Here is a 19,433-nt window from a genome sequence, read left to right as displayed (position 1 = left end):
CTCAGTATTGTTTCACCAGTATAAATGTATGTTTTCCATTCACCTGTCATTCATTTGTTGTCCTTCACCTGCCTGTGTTTGATCAACTCTGGCGTTTGAATGCTGATATGTTGGTCAGGTGAAGCCTGCCCGGCCACATAATGTCTGAGGCCAGCGCAGAGGGCGGGCTGTTTAAACAAGATTTTTTTTCCCTAATCAACACGATCGTAACCCCTGCAGAACAAAGGCATGAATATCCATTTCCAAGGAAAAGGGTGAGTGCCCTCTCCATGCCCCCCTCACCCTCCTCGCCCCTCGGTGTACTGTACTCGTTACCCTGGTAACCCCATGGGCAGAATGCAGATCAGGGGGACCAACGAAGCGGCCCCTTGTCTCCCCTCACAATTCACCCTGATGATGACTAACACTTTTGTTCATGGAGAGGGCAGGTGGGAGTTACAATACGCTTCAAATCATTGCCCACCCGAGATCTCCCCTTTACTCTCCCTCTGTCACCCCCCCATCCCTATCTTTCTTTCTCTTCTTTTCATCTTTCAAACATATTCTCTCTTTATTTAACTCAATCTCTCTCCGTTTTTGAATGATCCATTTAACCTTTTTCATTTCCCTTTTTTGTTCATCCCTCCACTCAGGGATGACAGTGAGTCCCAAGCTCACTCACAGCAGACGTGGCAGTGGTTTGCGAGAGGTCAGTGTTATCTAAACAGACCCATTGGGCTATTTGCTATAGCACCCTCCATCAGGCAGGAAGCTCTGAGGAATCAGCCCATCACTTCAATCAGCCGCGACAGCATACAATGAATTTATAATGGCCAGAGCAGGGCGAGGAATGAAATCAGATGAAAACTGAGAGAGAGAGGGAGAAAAAGAGAGGGACAAAGAGGGTTGGGAGGACAAGAGAGCAAAAGATGGAGAATAAAGAGGGTGACGTGAGGGTCCAGAGGAGAGTTCAGTTGCTGTCTGTGTCAATGACCACTATGTGGGGGAGTGCGTTGTTTGTTTGTGGTCTGAAACAAACAAGTGATTGTTGAAAGCGAGGAGATGGACTGTGACTGTGTTTGACAGTAAACTGTGCAGTATATATGTACAGCATATGTCTGTGTGTGTGTGTGTGTGTGTGTGTGTGTGTGTGTGTGTGTGTGAGGTTACATCCACTCATGCACACGCTTGTCTGTATAAAATGTTTCTACATACAAATATACATAGAGTAGAAATACGTGCAGCAGTTGACATGCATGCATGCGTGTATTGTGCACGTACAAGGGCGTGCACTTACACTGACTATGTTTATTGGCCTGTGTGCAGAGAGAACTAGTAATCTTATCATTGTTCAGAGGGTAAGTACATGTGACAGTAGACATATACAAACTCCTGATCAATATCTTGATAGGTTGTCAGATAATGACTCTTCAGGCAGATACGGACAATTGCTTCAATATGTATGTTTTCCTGGCTTGTGTGGAGACAGCTTGGTTAAGGGCCACCATCCACAATTCATGCTCCAAAGCGGAGCGCGGTCCAGTCTCAGCTTGGACTGACTGACTGCAGCCCGGCCCCTCACTCCCCAGCATAGCGACTGCCCTTTGACCACATTAACTGGTGCAGTTAGACTCATCCTCAGTCTTCTCTTATCACCTGGAATCAAACATTAAAAGAGGGAGGGAGCCAGAGTTACTCATAAAGTCAGAGAAATATGGTCACAGAAGGGAGAGACAGATAGATAAAGACAGTGAGAAACATAGAGGGGAATTAAAAAAAAAAAAGAATAGCTCAAATCCAAGGCTGAAAAGTGAAAGCAAAGAGGGGAATCTGAAGAGGGGATTCAACCTCAGACACAAGAAAAGGGTGGGTATAAAGACAAAATATAATTTGAGCAAGAAAAAATAGGTGGGACCGTGATAAAGCAGGAGAACAAGCAAGAGATAGAGCAATACCACGCCATGTTGCCTCATCCTATAAGCTTTTGCTTCCTGCCTCTCCAAGTTTGGCGTCTAAAACAAGCAGGGCGGAGTTCAGCTGTAGGCAAACAGACCGTTTTACGAGTACCATTCTGCAATTACCTGTTACCTTGACTGTCGTGGTTTTAAGAGCAGCCTGGCCTTGGAGTTACCTGGATACACCTGGAGGAGAACGATAAAAGGAGCTGGGGATATTAGAAATGCAGGTTCAGAATGAGTTCCTATCTGAGTAGCCACAGTCGCCCCAAAGAACTCCATCTGTCTGTTTACTGTGCCACGATCGCTGGCGCCCAACCACACCCTGTATCTGTCTGTCTGATGTCTGACTCGGTTTGTGCTTCAATAAGTTGTCTGATTTCATCAGTATAGACAATATTGTTTGCCACTCTCTCCTCGTTCACACACACACGCACACACACGCGTGCACATCTGCACACAGTTCAAGATTTCAAGCAGGAGGTTTGCTGATAGTGATGGGTAGGAAAATATTTGATGTCCCCAGCTTGGCCATTTAACATTCTCACCCCATTCTCTGACCTTAAAGAGTGTGCATGCATGCATACATCGTGCATGACTTTGTGTGTGTGTGTATGTGTGTATGTGTGGGTGTGTGTTTTGTGCTCCTGTGGATCAGCACAGTGCATCGCTGTGTGTTTGTTCAGGTAGCATTTAGCCTCAGTTAGCTGGTAAGACCCCTGCAACCCTTTTCAGACACACGCGTGCACAATGTCTTGCATACAGACACACACACACACACAGTCCTATTAGCAAGACCTATCAGAACCCAATTGACCTCCACCTTCTCTCTGACCTCTAGCTACATCCCTTGGGAGAGCTGGTCAGCAAGGCAAAAGTGTGTGTGTGTCTGTGTGTGTATGTGTATGTGTGTGACAGGATGGGGCGCTGCTCTGCCATCTGACTTTGAGCAAACACTGATGGTCAAACACACAGCCTCCTCCACCCATCTATTCTCACTCTCTCTCCTTGTCCTCCTCGCCCCTCTTTAGTGACACAAAGTGCATGTGTTACTTCACATATGTGTCAAGTATACCAACAAAATGTACTATTTCGACTCAAATTAAATATATATGGGAGTTGCCTTGGTTAACACTTTTCTGGTAACACCTAAAAAACTGAAAATTACAAAAGGAGTTTTGTTGAGGCATTGTAATATTGAGTCCAAATCATCAGATTTCACACTGTCTGGCCAAGCTTGGCAGCCAAAGCAGTTTTATAATTTTCTTGAGGTGCTATTTATTATTCATATTTTCACAAAGAGCTATTAAAACAACTTGAGGAGGAATGAACACACTTGGTTGCACCATTTTCCTGCTCCCCATTCCTTTCTACTGTATCTCGCCAGGTTAACTCTCATGGGAGGATTCTGTCTGCCTCTGATTGTCTTTATTCACAGGGAGACCACTAGGACTCCAAATTGTCACCCCGTCATCTCTCACAGAGCAACTGCCAAATTTACCATCCATCCTAATCTTCCCCACACACCACCTTCCAGCATGCAGTCTGGCAGCCTTTTCCATTTTCGAAAAAGTAATTGACATTATATCAAACTGCGGTCCTTGCCATATGAACATTGATTTGTTTTTTGGTAATTCAGACTGGTTGGAACGGGACTGGAAAATGCAGGCTTATTGCTCAAATTTCCATTGTGTAAACTTTAAACATAATACTTTGCTTTAAATCTCTTACCTCCCACAATCGAGATACCAGTTTTTCCACCAATGGGACTTCAGAGGTGTTTGATAGAGCCAAGTGCTGGTGTTGCGGAGTTCGTTTTGCCGTCCAGATTGGGTGAATTTCAAAACAGAAAAAAAAAGAAGAATCTCTGCTGCTCTAAGTTAGAGGAGCAGTGCACAGCACAGAGAGGACTCTCTTTGGAGGTCTTTTTTTTTCTCTGCACTCCTCCATCCTGTGCTCTGTAGCAGACAGGGTCTTCTATTGAAAGGAAACAATAGGGTTCTTAATCAGTGGACCTTTCCCCCTCGCCAGTTCCTGGGTCAACTGATGGCCCACACTGCTTTGTAGCAAGTGAACGGCATAAAATATATGTTTATGAAAAGGAGAATTAATCACAGTGGGTATCTTTGGATAAAGTCATATTTGTTTTTTATACCCTTTCTCCAGCTCTGTCTAGGAGGGCTTTCATGTGGCTGTAATTACCATATTTCATTAGCGTGTGGAGTGTCACCGCTGGAGCATCAAAGCGGTTGGCTCTTCGCATGTGCGACAACCACTGCCAGGGAAGTACACAACTATCTGTTTTTTTCCCAGAATAAATTCGCCTGCGCCTGTTTTTGAGTGCACTCTCTCCCTCAAGCTGCTGTCGATATCAAAGAGAACCCATTCCGCATGTGAAGTGCCCCTTGCGCAGAATAATAAAGCAGTGCATCATGGCAAAAAACTGTGAAACACAACACTCTCACCACCATCCTTCAATGCACACACAAGGACACACACACACACACACACATATACACATGGACACACACGTACGCATGGCATTCCTCTCTCCTTTGTACCTACATTAATCTTCTTGGTACACATTCACTCCTTCTTCCTCTGCACTCAAAAACAAACTATTTTCCTTTACCATATGTTGCAAACCAACAGTGTTGTTTATTTCCAATACTATATGCATGCAATGTAACACAGTATTTATATATTCAATTAAAAAAACTTTCATTTTCATTTTCATTTTTCTTATCCACAAATCCCATGAAAAAAATGCTCAGACTGATCAAACTTGTGCCTTAGAACAGAAAATAGAGCCATATTTTGAAATGGGTGATGTATTCCCCTCATTAAAATAAACAAAGTTATGTTCATTCCTCTCCGCTCATCAAACTAATAAAGCAGTTTAAACATAGAGCCAAAATCCCAGCATGTTCATTGATGTCTACAAGAGATTGCAAATGCTGTTTGTGGCATTGTTTCATTGTACATTGACCATGTTCATTGTAATCAAAGAAAAAGAAGAAAGAAAAAGTCACCCAGTATGGCCCGTTTCATTTGGTTTAATACTTTCTAGATAGAACTGGAGTTCAATGGCATGGAGTTACAAGCTATTATCAGCTGTGGCGACCTAGACAGTACTTGTCAGTTAGTGGGACAAATTTGTTGTTTTTGTTGCCTTGTGATTTGCTGATGAGTGAAAAGATTAAAAAACAACAAAACAAAAACAACAACAACAACAACCACAAAAAAAGCATTAATTATTGTCCCTTGATTCATTTTTTTATTTTGTTCAGTTAGCAAAAAGAGGTGTATTTACAAAGTGGTTGTATCATATGAAGCTGAATCAAAACTACACAGTATAATTTGACCTCTTTATAATGAATAGTGCTTTGATATATTCTTCACCAGACGCTGTTTGCACCTGACCCGTGTTAAGGCAATACAAGGCCACAGGGCTCAATCCAATTGCTCCAAGCCACACATCTTCAAGGGGACTTGGACAATGGAAGAGAATAATGTCTCAACCAGCACAAACACAGGTGAGCCTGTCTGTTAGAGCTCACCAAACAGCACCGCTTTGCTTTCACTATCAGCAGGATTATCTTAGAGAGAGAAGAGCTATCTGCCTGGCTCTAAACACACTTTTGTTTTCCCAGAGCTTTATTGCTGCCCTTGGCTCTCTCTCTGTGAAATATGTAGGGACATTCACCACACAAGACATGGTTGGGGTAGATGTTCCCTTTACCTCATAATTACAGATCCAGTCTTTAAAAGTGACATATTGTAAACATCCTTTAGCAACCAAAGATAATTGCTGCTTCTTGTTCATTGCATACATGTTTGCTACATAGATTGAATGATGATTAAATAGATCTGGTTAGCTGAAAGATAACAATGTGTTGTTGTGAATGGGAAAGTCTGTTATTTGGCTGTTTGATAACTCCTCCATGTGTGGTATTTTTGTGATCAATGTGTGAGCTGCAGTGCAACAATTAGAGCAACACACACTTGAAATGCTCTTAACAGCGTCAGCTGCCTGAGATCGATGTTCACCTTGACTCTGGTGATTCTGTAAAGTATTGATCAAAGATGAGGCCACAGCGATGAAATGTGGAAACACTACAGCAGTTATATTTCTTTCACTACTGTTCACTGCACCACTTGTTTCATATATGCTATATTGTAAAGGAGTATATACTGTATATGTCAACAGAGGTAGCTGCAAGGTCCAAGTCCTTGGAGAGAAGTAAATAAATAATCCTTTATCTTGCTGCTATTTCTTACTTCACATCATTTGAGTGACTTGCAGAGAGGCCAAAGATGGCAGTTTGTTTCTTAATCTTTCTACAAAATGTGATTTTCTAAAGACCTCCTAGTCCCCTTTCAGTCAAGTCAATGGATCTGAAGCCTGATCCACTGCAGGCTTCCTCAGGCCCAGTAAGCCTTAACCTTGGACACCCCCCCCCCTCCCCAGCAAAGAGGCCCAGGCCAACAGGGAAGGAGAATGAGGGGGGTAGGCAGGCTAGGGGGTGCTGAAGGTGTGCGGAAAAACCAAGAGCCTGCCACATTATATGCTTTAACATGACTGGCAAATCCACCACGGTTAAACAAACTTAACCTTCATTTGTGAAACGGTGCAAATCAAAGGGCAAAAAATGACTTGTGCAAGTAATTACCACCGGGGGAGAGCAACAGGGCAAAGGAAGGATGGAGGGAAGAGAGGTGGGAGGGAAGGGTGCAATGAGGCAGCGGTGGTGGTGGGGAAGTGGGGGTAGTGTGGTCTCAGGGACAGCTAGGCATTAACAGGTTGAATGGAAGGAAATGGGAATCATTTAAGGTGAGGGGCATTTTTAATGAGTTTGCTCAGAAATTGATTTTCCACTGTAATCTTTTATTTATATGCAGCTGGCGGCGTGGCCCCGGCAGAGTGAGGGTCAGCCCTCAGAGCACCCTGTCAAGGCCCCCACTCCCTCAAACAACACCCCAAAGCCCAGGGAAAATGGTATTCTAGCTAAGGCAAATATTGTCCTGTCTTGGCTTAAGGGGCGAAAAAGCAGTTTGTTCTAAAAAAAACTTGCTCTTCACTTTTTTTCCACCAATCAAGATGACAGTCAAGTGACTGTTTAAGAGTGAAAGGCTCTCTTGAAAAATTGAAACAAAATTTGCTCCATGATTATTAATATTATCCAATTATTATTGATTTGAAGCATTTAATTATAACATCTAAACATCTACATTTTTGCATTAACTGTTTGATGTTTTTATTAAAAGGAGTCTCCTCAAGATTCAAGTTATCATTCTTAAAACACAGTACATTTTATGTATTTGTCTATTTCATGTAATCTTTATTTGTATTTATTGATTTTATCACATGAATAACTATACAATTAAATTAGGGTTATATACTGACCTGCATTTCCACAGAAACACCAGTTGGATTTTTGTGTAACCTAACATGGATGTTGTCCAACTTGTGCCGAAATAAGAACCGCTTTCCACCAGTTAGGCCCAATCTGTGTAATATGTTAAATTTAACGAGTTGACTTTATTCATTTGATTTGCTCTGTTTTATAATGATATATTTTTTAAATGTTTATTTTATCAAATATTTTGCTTACTGTACTGTACCTTAAAGCTACTTTCATTTAGAAAAATCTACTTTTATTTAATCTTAACCCTAAACCGACAGCATTGAATCTATATACATGTATATTAAAATAACTTATGCAAACAAAAATGATTAAAACTGTTCTTTATTCCACATCATAAAAGTGAGTAAAACAAGCCACAATGTTAGTTGTATTTTATGATGAATTATGCAATCAGACATAAAACAACATTATTTGTTTTAAAGGTGTTCAGAAATGTGAACTGTAATGGAATAAAATACACACCATTTAAAAAAAATTTCTTGTGAAACAAAAAAACCTAAAACAATATTGAACTAAGCTTTTATTTCCCAGATAGTTTGCAACAATAACATGAACAGAATAATGAAATGAATATTACAAAGAGTGTGACACAAATTGATTAAAAGGAATCTACAATATACTAATATTTTGAAATTATATAATATTTGTAATGTATCTCTCTTAGTGATAAAAAACAAACAAACAACAAAACAATATGAACTATTGTGTGGACTCGAATTAGATCAGTAGGTCCAGTTTCTGGGCTTATCCAAAATGCACAATGTAATATAATGTATTAGCTAAATTATAAATTGATCACTTTATCATATAATATTTGGTTAAAATCTGTTTGTATAAACATTCTTCTATCCAGATATAGCACCCAAAAGGCAGTGCCTACCTGTCTCTCTGCATGTCTTCAGGCTCTGGCAATGAGGCCTTTAAACAGTGTTCCCCTGCAGCGCTTTATGCTGTTTGTGCTGTTGCTGAAGTTATTGTGTGACTCTAGCGCCATACAGTGGTAGAAGGACAAACTGCAGCAGTTCAACACACCATCATCATCACATTATTTAGAGCCAATGTTTTTAAATAACACTGTCTCCATGTTGTCTTATATTTACATTAAGTAAGCAGTAAGCAGCACTATAATTTAACATTGCAATTTGTGTTTGAGGCAGATGGATTCATTCTGTAAATGTAATCAAAATAATATGATATTTCTACATCAAACACATATTCACTATAATAATTTAAGACTGACGGAGAAACTCATTAATTTTAAGTTACTTTTCTGTATAGCTCAGTTCAATTTAAATAAACAGTTTCAATAAACTGAATGAAATCTGGATGATTAAATGTTAAACCTTCAACCTTGAGAAATGTGAAGAAAACTGCTTCACTGGCTTTCAGTTTCAGAAAGTTGACCCTGTAAGCTGATCAGACTTAGCAGCCTGTGCTTCAGCAGAATGATCACTACATATTTTAATATCATTTGATCAGTGTCCATTTACCATGTCTTCAGTTGATCAACCTGGTTTTGACTTTCACTCCATTGACATACTGAGCCTTATTCTACATGACTATTGGAAAAGATGTTACAGTGTTATAGTTACTCTATTTGTTAGTCATGGTCCCAGTTTGGCTTCAGTGTGCTTCATCACAGTGATTCAGTGGGCTCTCATGTCTTTGTGCTATTAAAAATAATCTAAGTCTTATTGAAGTTACATCGTACTCAGCACATTGTAGCGAAGCAACTTCAGAGAGGAATTTGAAAGGCCAGCCACAGTTAATAATGAATGAGACCCAAAATCTCCATGGCCAGAATAAGTGTCTGCAGTGTCGGTATGTTAAATTCAGCCTTTACAAACCAGTTCAAATAGTTGTACCTGGTTAGAAGGCAATGATTGTCATGAACAAAGGCCATAATGATCTGTTAAAGTATTGCATGTTTTTCTTAATATTTTTTGTTTTGTTTTTATTTTTTCATCGCATCTTGAGCTTTTCATGTATGTATGCCCTTGTCTTACCTCTCAAGTAAATGCAGCAACCTTCTGGTAAACTTCTGACTGAAAGAGTGCAATTCACAGCTGATTTCAAACCTACTTAAACACAACAAAAAGTCTTGATTTAAGTCTAAAGTCTAAAGGCTCTTCTAAAGGCTTCTCCTGAGTTCTGAATGACTTTACTATTTTATGCATTGTGCTTATTTTCAGAGTTACTCTATGGGATTTGTCTAATGCACCAATAGTATTTAGAGGCACATGTTAAGAGGTTTCAATTTCTTGCACTAACTGTTTTCTTTGTTTTAGCCAGCAGATGGCAGAATGAGATCACCTACTGTACAATTTTTGCATGTTTTCAGTATAGGTGAATACATACCGTAAACAGAGAGGTTTAGTTCAAGTTCACTTTTGCTCTTGCTTTTTAAACATTAATAAAAATGTTTGCATGTTTCTAAGAAACAAAGCATGGAACCTTTTATGCTTTATAATCGCTCAACATGTTAAGTACAATATCAATATTTAACTAAAACCATCTCTAATTTCACAAACATGCAGGGCTCATCTGTATTTCTCATTTGCTGTCTCTCCCTTACTCTCTTGAGACAGCTACAGATTTATTTGATTCTACTTTGCTTCCATGATTTGTCCTTCACGCTCCAGTCCGAGGATGCATCTCTTGGGAAGAAAGAAATCTTAGTAGGCTACACATGGTTAGTTTTCAAAGTTTATTTTTTCATTTATCTTCAAAAGCAAGAAAATATACTCTTTTCTTCCAGAAATAATAAATATACAATATTTCTTTATGAACAAAATGCACAATTTACAAAAATGGGCAACCGAGTGCTCCGTCCCCTACACAGTACTGTTTGTACTGTATGTATTCATACTCATTTATCACAGAGTTATAGATGTTATTGTTATTAGTATTTTCTATTCTCAATATTAATGTCAATCTTATTTTTCTATACAGTATTACAGTTTTTACTGGGTAGAAGAACCCACCACACAAACTCCTTGAAATTACAGGTCTTGTGCTATTATGTCTGTTATTCTATTATAATACTTTCATGAGGTTCTCCACCCTTTGGAGTCCAACATGGTCCATTCATTGCTTGTATCATGGCTGAGAGCTTATTCCACATATCTCAAAGCTTGAAAGGCTTGGCATTTCGGCAATAGCTGAGCCTTCCAGCAGGATTGTTCTGCCTCAGGGCGTCGTGTCCTGACTAAAATATTCCTCTGTCTCTTGCCTGCATGTGCTGGTGGTCATTCCTTGTTTATCGGGTACATTCCAATGCTCTGGAATGGACCATGGACGCTGTAGTGTCTGAGTGTCTGTCTGTGTGATAACGCTGTCTTGTGGTCAGGACGTGAACAGCATGTGCGATAACAGCCAGGCTAAAATACATGACAGTGTAAGTGTGCTGTGGACTGAGGATGGCTGGGCTGAGCTGGGATTAGGTGGAATGGAGGAAGTTGGACTCGGATGTTTCTCTGTGGTGTAGATGTCCATCCTTCTGTGCTGCTCTTGGCCAGTCAGTGGAGGTGACACTGTCACATAACCGTTAATTATCCTCACATTGGGTGGTGTGGTGGTGCTGGAGAAAGATGGACACAACAAATCAGGGTTCAGCCCGCAACTATACAGATTCACACACTGAAATGATTAGCTGATTAATCAATTCGTTGATCAGCAAAACCGACAATCTGTGGCAGTTTTATAATCAATTCATTGTTCATATCATTTTTAAGCAGAAATACCCAAATTAAGTTCTAGCTTGCAAAATTGGAATATTTGCTGGCTTCCATTGTCTTCTGACAAGATGCCACTTTGGGCTCTGGAAACTTCTGATTGGCATTAAACTACTTTCAGACATGTGAAATTCTCTGTGTGACTGTAGAGGTATGTTAACATACCTAATAAACCCTATAATGCTTTTTTCACTTCTTATAACATAGACATATCTTTAAATCAAATACAAAACCATGTTTTTCTTCATCAAGTTTTTATATTAAAGTGTTTATTGACATGAATACCATTCCAGTTATACCTTAAGTTACTTTATGGAGGTGAATTTCACTATAGTTAACTGACTATAATGGATATCTCACCCATCTCCAATGCGAACCCACAGGTCACTGAAGAGGCGGGGTCTCCCGTGTCCGCGGTGAACTTTGCGAGGCCGTTTGTGTCGTCCAAACTCCTCTAGCTGGCTCAGGCTGTCAGGAAGCAGCATGTGAGGCAGCACCTCATCTCCGAGGCCGAGGACATCTTCTGGTTCTTCCAGCTCCAGCTTCATCTCTGATAGACTGGTCTGCCAGTTGGTTGGAGATACAGTGCTTGTGTCAGTGCTCTCTTCACTGGACAGTACTGCAGGATCTTCATGTGGTTTATTCCTGAAGCACAGGACAATCAGAATAGAGGGGATGTCAGGTCATACTCATCTTGGGAATATTCAGAGGTAATGGAAACTTTGACTTATAGATGCAAAATCAACATTTTTGTGTTTCTCAGGTGCAGTTGGACTGTTTCACCTTTCTTAGATTTCAAAGTGAATGTTATTGTTTGTGGTTTCTGACCACTGTATTGCTTTCCACTTAACACCATACTCCACTGAAGGACATGAACACCATGAAGGATGCCTCGCCCTGTAAACGGTGCACTGAATGGCAGAAATACCAAGCAGGCAACATTAGGGGAAGTTGTAACTCTTGTGGCCGCACTGTTGCATCAAAACTGACATCTGTTCAAAGTGGACCACCCAGAATTGCTGGCCTCTCCTCGAAAACTTTTGCCATGGTCCTCTTTCTTCCATCCATTACTCATACTTTCTCGACCCTTGATCTTTTCATTTCAATATGGCTTGCATGTGTGTTTATGTTTCAAGGTGGTACATCAAAAAAATCCTGGGGGAACCTTATAAAAATTGTCACTAAAACAAGAACTAGAAAGTAAAACATCAATAAAGTAAGAGGGAACTATGATGCTCAATTACATTCTGATGTCTAATATTAATATTTGCACTGCATCCACAAGGACACCTACATCATGTCAGGATTTCTACTAAAACTGCTCACTCATAATTAGTTCTGTCTCTCTGGTAGTAATAAATGTGATGGTCTGCACTCCTACTTTTACAGACTTGAAAATCACCCCATCCAGGATTTGGTCTTGGTCTTGAGTCTTGGTCAGGGTGATGTTGGCTCCAGGCCTGCGGTCAAGCAACTGTGGAGCCAAACCCAGCTCATGTCTGCGCCGTCTGTCAGTCATATAATCACTCAAGTCTTTTTGCCAGTCGCTTCGAAAAACTTTCATAAACTCCTCTCAACCAGCCATCCTGCTGTGTTTTTTCACGCCTGTTAAGTCACCTTGCATCACAGAGCTAGAAGTGTCTGCTTGCATGCACGTGTGCAAGTGTGTGGTCATGCGGTTGTGAGTGTGTGCGGCTCACGCGAGTGTTTTGTGACCATAGAAAGTCAGTCCACTTGTCAGCTTTTAAACCAGAACCACTGGCTGAAGCCCACAACTCTATAAACAGGGTGGAGGGAGATAGAGAGGTTACATTTACAGCTGTAATTTACAGTGAGAAGTTTGTAAAAGCCCTGGCTAGATGGAACGTTGGGGATGTTTTACTGTTTTTAAAGAGATTCCCTGTGCCTTGTTTTTCCATTTTCACCCTGATTCAAATGGCTGTTGTTACCATTTTACGGGCCCATGGATCAACCCCCTAGGTGAGAGGGGAGTTGCTCTGTGCCAAGGATTAGGGGTGCACGCACACACACAAACACACACACACTTACACACACACACACACACACACACACACACACACGCACACGCACACACACACACACACACACACACACACACACACACACGCACTGAGACATTTAGAGGGATTGTGGAAGGTTTTTTTGTGAAGAAATGCTGCAGGACAGAAGCCAAGCCTCTGTGTGAGGTGTGTGAGTGCCTGTACAGAACAACCTTGCTCCCACTGCTCCTTGGCACAGTGCATCACACAGTTCACCCTGCATTCACATTTGTATGTGTGTGTTTGTTTTGACCGTGGTACCAGTGGCTGCTGAGAACAGGCAGAACTGCCGTTCGCCTTTGGCAGCTCGCCTTTGGCAGGCATTGGAAAAGGAGGAAGGAAGGGAGGGAACAAGGGAGGAAGGTGAGGGAGTTGATGAGGTATCAAAGGATTCCTGTATAACACAGCTTTATTTATTACAGAACACAATTTGGACAGTATCTCCATTGCACTTCAATAAATCCACTGAGAGAATAAGACAGATGTGGACTTGTTACATTTTGTGGGGTTGATAGATTCTCTTGCTCTCTCTCTGTGCAATGTACATCCACATGCATCTACATCTGCAAAAAATAGTGCACTAATGCTCTGTTTCACAGTCTAAATTACCATAACTTCATCAGGGCAATGTCTGATTCCATAATGTTAAATAAAAGATCAGATTTCTGTTTAGTATCCTAAGTGATCATATACTCTCGCCCTTTTTCAGCAACAGATTGCACGTGTTTCTTAGTCATTTTTTGTCTTCTCTCTGCTTACTCACTCTGCAACAGGCTCCTGGTGATCAGAAGCAGTGTGGACGATCTCGTAGCCCTCCTGCCTGAGGATGTCCAGCACACTGTGGTTCCCCAGGAAATGACCTAACAGTGGACAAAATGCCAAAGGTCAGGACAGATTTAAATGAAGCAAGAGAGAGTTAATTTCTGTCTTTGTAAAATAACAATCTGGATTGTGTTTCATGAAAATGTTTCGATGCAAGAAACAAAAACGTAATACACCCCAGTGTTTTTCAATGCATTAAAACTCTGCTATTGGTTGCAATGCTGATGGTGAGGCTTTAGGGATGGATGTGCCATTTTTGTTTGGTGTTAGGCCTTAAAACGTATTTTTATTCTCACTCAAAGGTGACATGATGGAGTCTTGGCTAGCTTCAAAAAATACTTTCAAGTGTTATACCTGTGGTCTTCATCACTGTTAATGCAGTCAGTGAACCTCCCCACCAAAGGAAGTATTTTTTACAAGGTGTTGATATACTTTGTTAGATTGTTGCATTGACAGTTGGCATTGACTGCTATAGGCAGAGGCAAGAAACAGGGTTGTGGAAGATAACATGGACTATTCAAATGCCGGCTCAATCTTCATCTACTGGGCCCTTGCACTTGTTACTCACTAATGACTCTGTATTGTTGGCACTCAACCTCTTGCCTCTCTTCTCCTCCACTCCTCTCCCTCTTTCTTTTACCTTGTATATGATTCCTTCAGTCTGACATCAAACATGTGGGCCCCAGCCCTGCGCTGATGAAAGCTTGTTTTTTATTTATTTCTCCCATCAGCCGATAATCCTGCGTGTCACTCAACCCAGCAATAAGCTGTAATGTAGCCTGACATCACACACACACACACACACACACACACACACACACACACACACACACACACACACACACACACACACACACACACACACACACACACACACACACACACACACACACACACACACACACACACACACATGCACTGAAACAGAAGAATTCATATTTGCACTCACACACAAACCTGTGCATGCAAAAATTTGCACACACACAGGAATTCATACACTCACACACCTCAGTTCTCTCCTGCAGCTTATTAGCAGCACGTTGACAATATTCAAGTCTCTTACTCGCCTTTTTGTCAGGGCCCTCTGCTCCCATTCGGCTCCTCACCCCCTGCCAATTTTATCATTATAACGTTCCTGATCATTCCTGAAAGTCAAAGAAAGAGGCACGCTGTGTACACTTTCTTGGCAGCCGAGTTCAAAGGCAGCGCTGGGATAGGCTGTAGAGTGAGTGGAGGCTTCTAACAACAGAGTGTCGGCAAGATCAGATGGGATTACACAGAGAGGAGAGTGTGAGTTTTTTTCCGGGTGAAGGTGGGTGTATGTATTGTGCGTGTATGTGTGTGTGTTCTTGTTTTGCTACACTTATGCAGACTAATATCCTTACAAGGGTAGAAGTGTGGACATATTTCTCATCCTTGTTTCTTTAAGAACGTTTTAAAGGTTCAGGTGCTTAAACTGAAGCTTGAGACAGCAAAATAAAACCACAGTTACATGTCATCCTGACAATGCAATACAATGCACCTATAAAAAGCGAAGCTCAGATTAGATGACTTTAATAGGAAAATAACAAATAAATAAAGACATTACATGCAAATCTATGGATTGAAATGTTCTGACAGTCACTCCACCACTTTGGTGCAAATTGAAATATTTGAACAACTATTGGATGAACTGCAAATTTTGAACATACATTCCTGGTTCCCAGAGGATGAATCCTAATGATGTTGGTGATCCCATAACTTAAGTTAGGTAAAATATCTCAAAAACTGTTGAATTGATTGCTATGAAAGAGGACATTCAGGTTCCCCTCAGGAGGAGTTGTAGGAATTTTGGCTTTCATTTTTCATTTAAAGTCCCAATGAAATGATTTCACATGACTTCTATGTCCTATAAAACAGAATATCTTAAATGGTGACATCGTCCTTCACTAGTGGGTGTAAATTAAAATTTCCACTAATAAAACCTTCATAAATCTTGAACATCCTCTCTTGTCCACCTATAGCTTAAAATAAAATTGTGTTTCTCTCCCAAACTGAAATCTTACTGGTTTACACTGGCAAATGATCCCTCTCTCTATGTCCAACATACTGTTTCAACAGAAAATAAGAATGGAAAAAAGGAAGTTAGAACATCATTTCATAGGGACATTAACCCCATCGTCAGGTCAGATTTTTTAATTTATTCAATTATGTTGGCTTTATGACCAAATACCTGCAAAACTATTGACATTCCCATCTGCCCCAGCTGCTAACATGCTAAACTAAGATGTTCAACATGGTAAACACATTTAGCTAAATGTGGCCTGCTGATGATGCCATGCTTGTGGAGAAATTTCAAAATATGTACTCTACAGTTGATTTATGTTGCAACTTATAACATCTAGCATACAGTCAGTGGTTGCTTATAATACTTAAGTTTTCATACCTTTCTCCAAACCAAACATTGGGGCCAAGTCAGCTTGTTCATTGACTGCATGCTGACAGATTTAACCACTGTAATATCTGTGTCAAGAAGCTATTTCATTAATTTCTGAGGGCTGGGGGCATGAGAAGAACACCTCCTGTGTGTCTGCTGGGTCTGAGGTCAAGCTGACTGTTTGATGTGCTAACTTGATTTCCTTCGCCCTGCTGTTATCCATAACACACATGGAAACGAAGCTCTCTCTCTGTGTGTGTGTGTGTGTGTGTGTGTGTGTGTGTGTGTGTGTGTGTGCGTGCGCGTGTGTGTGTGTGTTTGTTTGTGCGATGAGATTGTTTCCCTTCACAGCTGGTGGATGACATCATGTTTTCATGTCTGAGACACACCTGCTCTAAATTTGACATCCTTTAAACATTCATTCTGCTAAATATTCTTTCGTTTGTTGTTTTCAGGATCCTGTAAACAACATCTGACAAACACACACCCACTCCTTAAACATCCTACTGTATAAACAAACAATACAAACACTTTTGTCTGCAAAACAAGACCAAACGAATAAACAGAAAAACATGCACATGTGCTCCTCCCACAAACACACACACACACACACACACAACCAACCACACACACACACACACACACACACACACACACACACACACACACACACACACACACACACACACACACACACACACACACACACACACAACCAACCACACACACACACACACACACACACACACACACACACACACACACACACACACACACACACACACACACACACACAGACCATCATTCTCAGGGTGCAAAACACCACTTTTCAATTGCTGCTAACTTCCATGTTTGAACTTAAACTGAGGGATTACAAAGTTCCCCATGAGTTGGCACAATTTGTCAAGCAAACAAAATGTTTTTCTGGGTTCCTGAGTTTATTCACAATCTTTTCATCTGGCAACTGTGGGATGTGTATCGTTTGTTTCTGTATATGTCTGTGGTTCATCCCTGTGTGTGGGTGAGCGACTGGGCACAGAGATAATAGCTCTTTCCTTACAGATGACTGTGTGTTGTGGAGGCTGGGCCAGTGTGTTTGTTTGTGGAATATCCAGACAGTAAACAATGTGGCGCTTCTGAAGCAGAGAGTGGGACCAACAAACAGCTCCATTAGCAAAGACGTAATGAGAGGTCAGCTGACTCCTAATCGCTCTCCTGCTGCACGTAGAGCTTGCAGGCTGAATGCACTGGTAGCATACCATAAAGCATGCTGCAAGCTGTGTGTAAAATTCTTACAAATGACTTTGCAGTAACAGGTATACAGATAAATACCTCCAGAAACACTTTATATATATATAAAGTATAACAACATCTATGTACTATACACAACTTGTCATCCTTTTAAAAAAACTAGTGGAAAACAGACACAACAGAACGCCACTGCCAATTAAATTTAGCAGAGAAAGGAAAATGTTCCAAAGACTGTTTTTTCGTGTACAAAGTCTTCCTATAGCTATATTTCACCACCACCACAAACAAAATGATTATATTTTTTAATATATTTTTTGAGATTTTTTGTCTTTATTGGACAGTTGGTGTCAAAGAGGCTGACAGGAAACAAGGAGAGAGAGAAGGGGATATACAACATGCAACATAGGTCCCTTGCCAGACTCAAACTAGGGACATTGCTGGTAAATGGCATGCGCTGTAACCACTCAGCTCTTCTTTTGTTGCAGCTTTGAACAGCTTCTCTTTTTCCATCATTAACATTTTTAAGATTATGTTTAAGCACTCACAGCATTAAGATCCCATTCAAATGCCAAATGATGTTATCAATTTTCACATTTTTATCTGCTATGGTTTATTATCTATGAATTTAGCATCTTCCTAAACTGTATTATGTCCTTTGTGTTAGGATTTTAGTTCATACTTATTGGTTCCTGCCTTGTTGCATCAGAATGCGTTTTCCCGATTTGTGTCTGCAGTAGGCCTATGGTGGCCAGCGTGATTGGGGGTCTAGCCCCTCTCACAATGCAAAATTGCTGTGAAATTGTGTTCAAGTTAGTTGGAAAGGTAATAGTCGCTGCCCAAATTGTCAGTGCATACAGGAGCTCAACTGAGCAGCATAACAAATAAGTGCAGGAAAACGTGCCCAGTCTGATCAGAATATTCAGATGTGTGTGGACACAGTCATCTCTCAGGTGGAAGAGGATTTCACTGAATGAGCTTCTGATTGCTGCAGAGCTGGTTTGCTCACTCTCCCCACAATTGTGTCCCTTCATTCACCACATCTGAGTCTGCCTGTGCTGTGACACTATGGCCAGTAGTAAACAAGGTAAAAGGTAAAATTCAGTAGCTGCACGACTTCATCCACAAAGTCATTGAGGAAGAGCCGCCTTGCTGCCTTTATCTTCAATTGAGCTGTCAGCTTTGGTGAGTAAAGCACATTTTATTATCCTACCTTTGTGTCCCTGGTCCGTGCATTGCCCATATTGTTGTGCTGGATTGATTGACAAGTGCCAATGTGTCCACACTTATCTATTAATGTTGTTGTCATGAGGTTGGATTGGTGTCCCTAAAAAGTTGTCTGTGCACCTCATTGTGGCCTTCAGTGGTGTTAAGCTCTTTGGTGTTCGTTTATGGCCCTGTTGGGTCATTTCTTCTGAGCTGGGTTGTGTCGGCTTATTACATAGAATATTGTATTCCTAATTTAGGTTTGTGACAGTGGTAACTTGTGTAATTGCTCTCTCTCTCTCTCTCTCTCTCTCTCTCTCTCTCTCTCTCTCTCTCTCTCTCTCTCTCTCTCTCTCTCTCTCTCTCTCTCTCTCTCTCTTTCTCTCTTTCTCTCTCTCTCTCTCTCTCTCTCTCTCTTCCTGTGTAAAACGCATCAGTAGCATGAGTCTGTGCAAAATGAATTCTCAGTGTACAAGCACAGGAGGTTTCAAGTTTCCACATCACACTTGTGCAGTTTTACATTTAACCAAGAGCACAATTTTTCTCAGAGTTTAACTTAAATTTTAACCAAAAAGTTTTGTAGC

General features: G+C 40.9%; 1 protein-coding gene across 1 annotated transcript in view; it reads right to left on the bottom strand.

The window, feature by feature from the left end:
- Positions 1–10,600: 10,600 nt before the first annotated feature.
- The window catches only part of trabd2b (TraB domain containing 2B), a 68,896-nt gene continuing 60,063 nt past the window's right edge, over positions 10,601–19,433 (bottom strand). The window contains exons 5-7 of the mRNA XM_062424582.1: positions 13,921–14,017; positions 11,458–11,742; positions 10,601–10,943 (exon numbers count right to left, since the gene is read on the bottom strand). Of these exons, the coding sequence (XP_062280566.1) occupies positions 10,709–10,943; positions 11,458–11,742; positions 13,921–14,017 (617 nt within the window). The 3' untranslated portion in view covers positions 10,601–10,708. The remainder of the gene's footprint in view (positions 10,944–11,457; positions 11,743–13,920; positions 14,018–19,433) is intronic.

This window comes from Scomber scombrus, chromosome 8 (genome assembly GCF_963691925.1).
Source record: "Scomber scombrus chromosome 8, fScoSco1.1, whole genome shotgun sequence".
Taxonomy (NCBI): Eukaryota; Metazoa; Chordata; class Actinopteri; order Scombriformes; family Scombridae; genus Scomber; species Scomber scombrus.
Note: the sequence above shows the minus strand (reverse complement) of the source record. Positions and strands in the feature narration are given on the sequence as shown.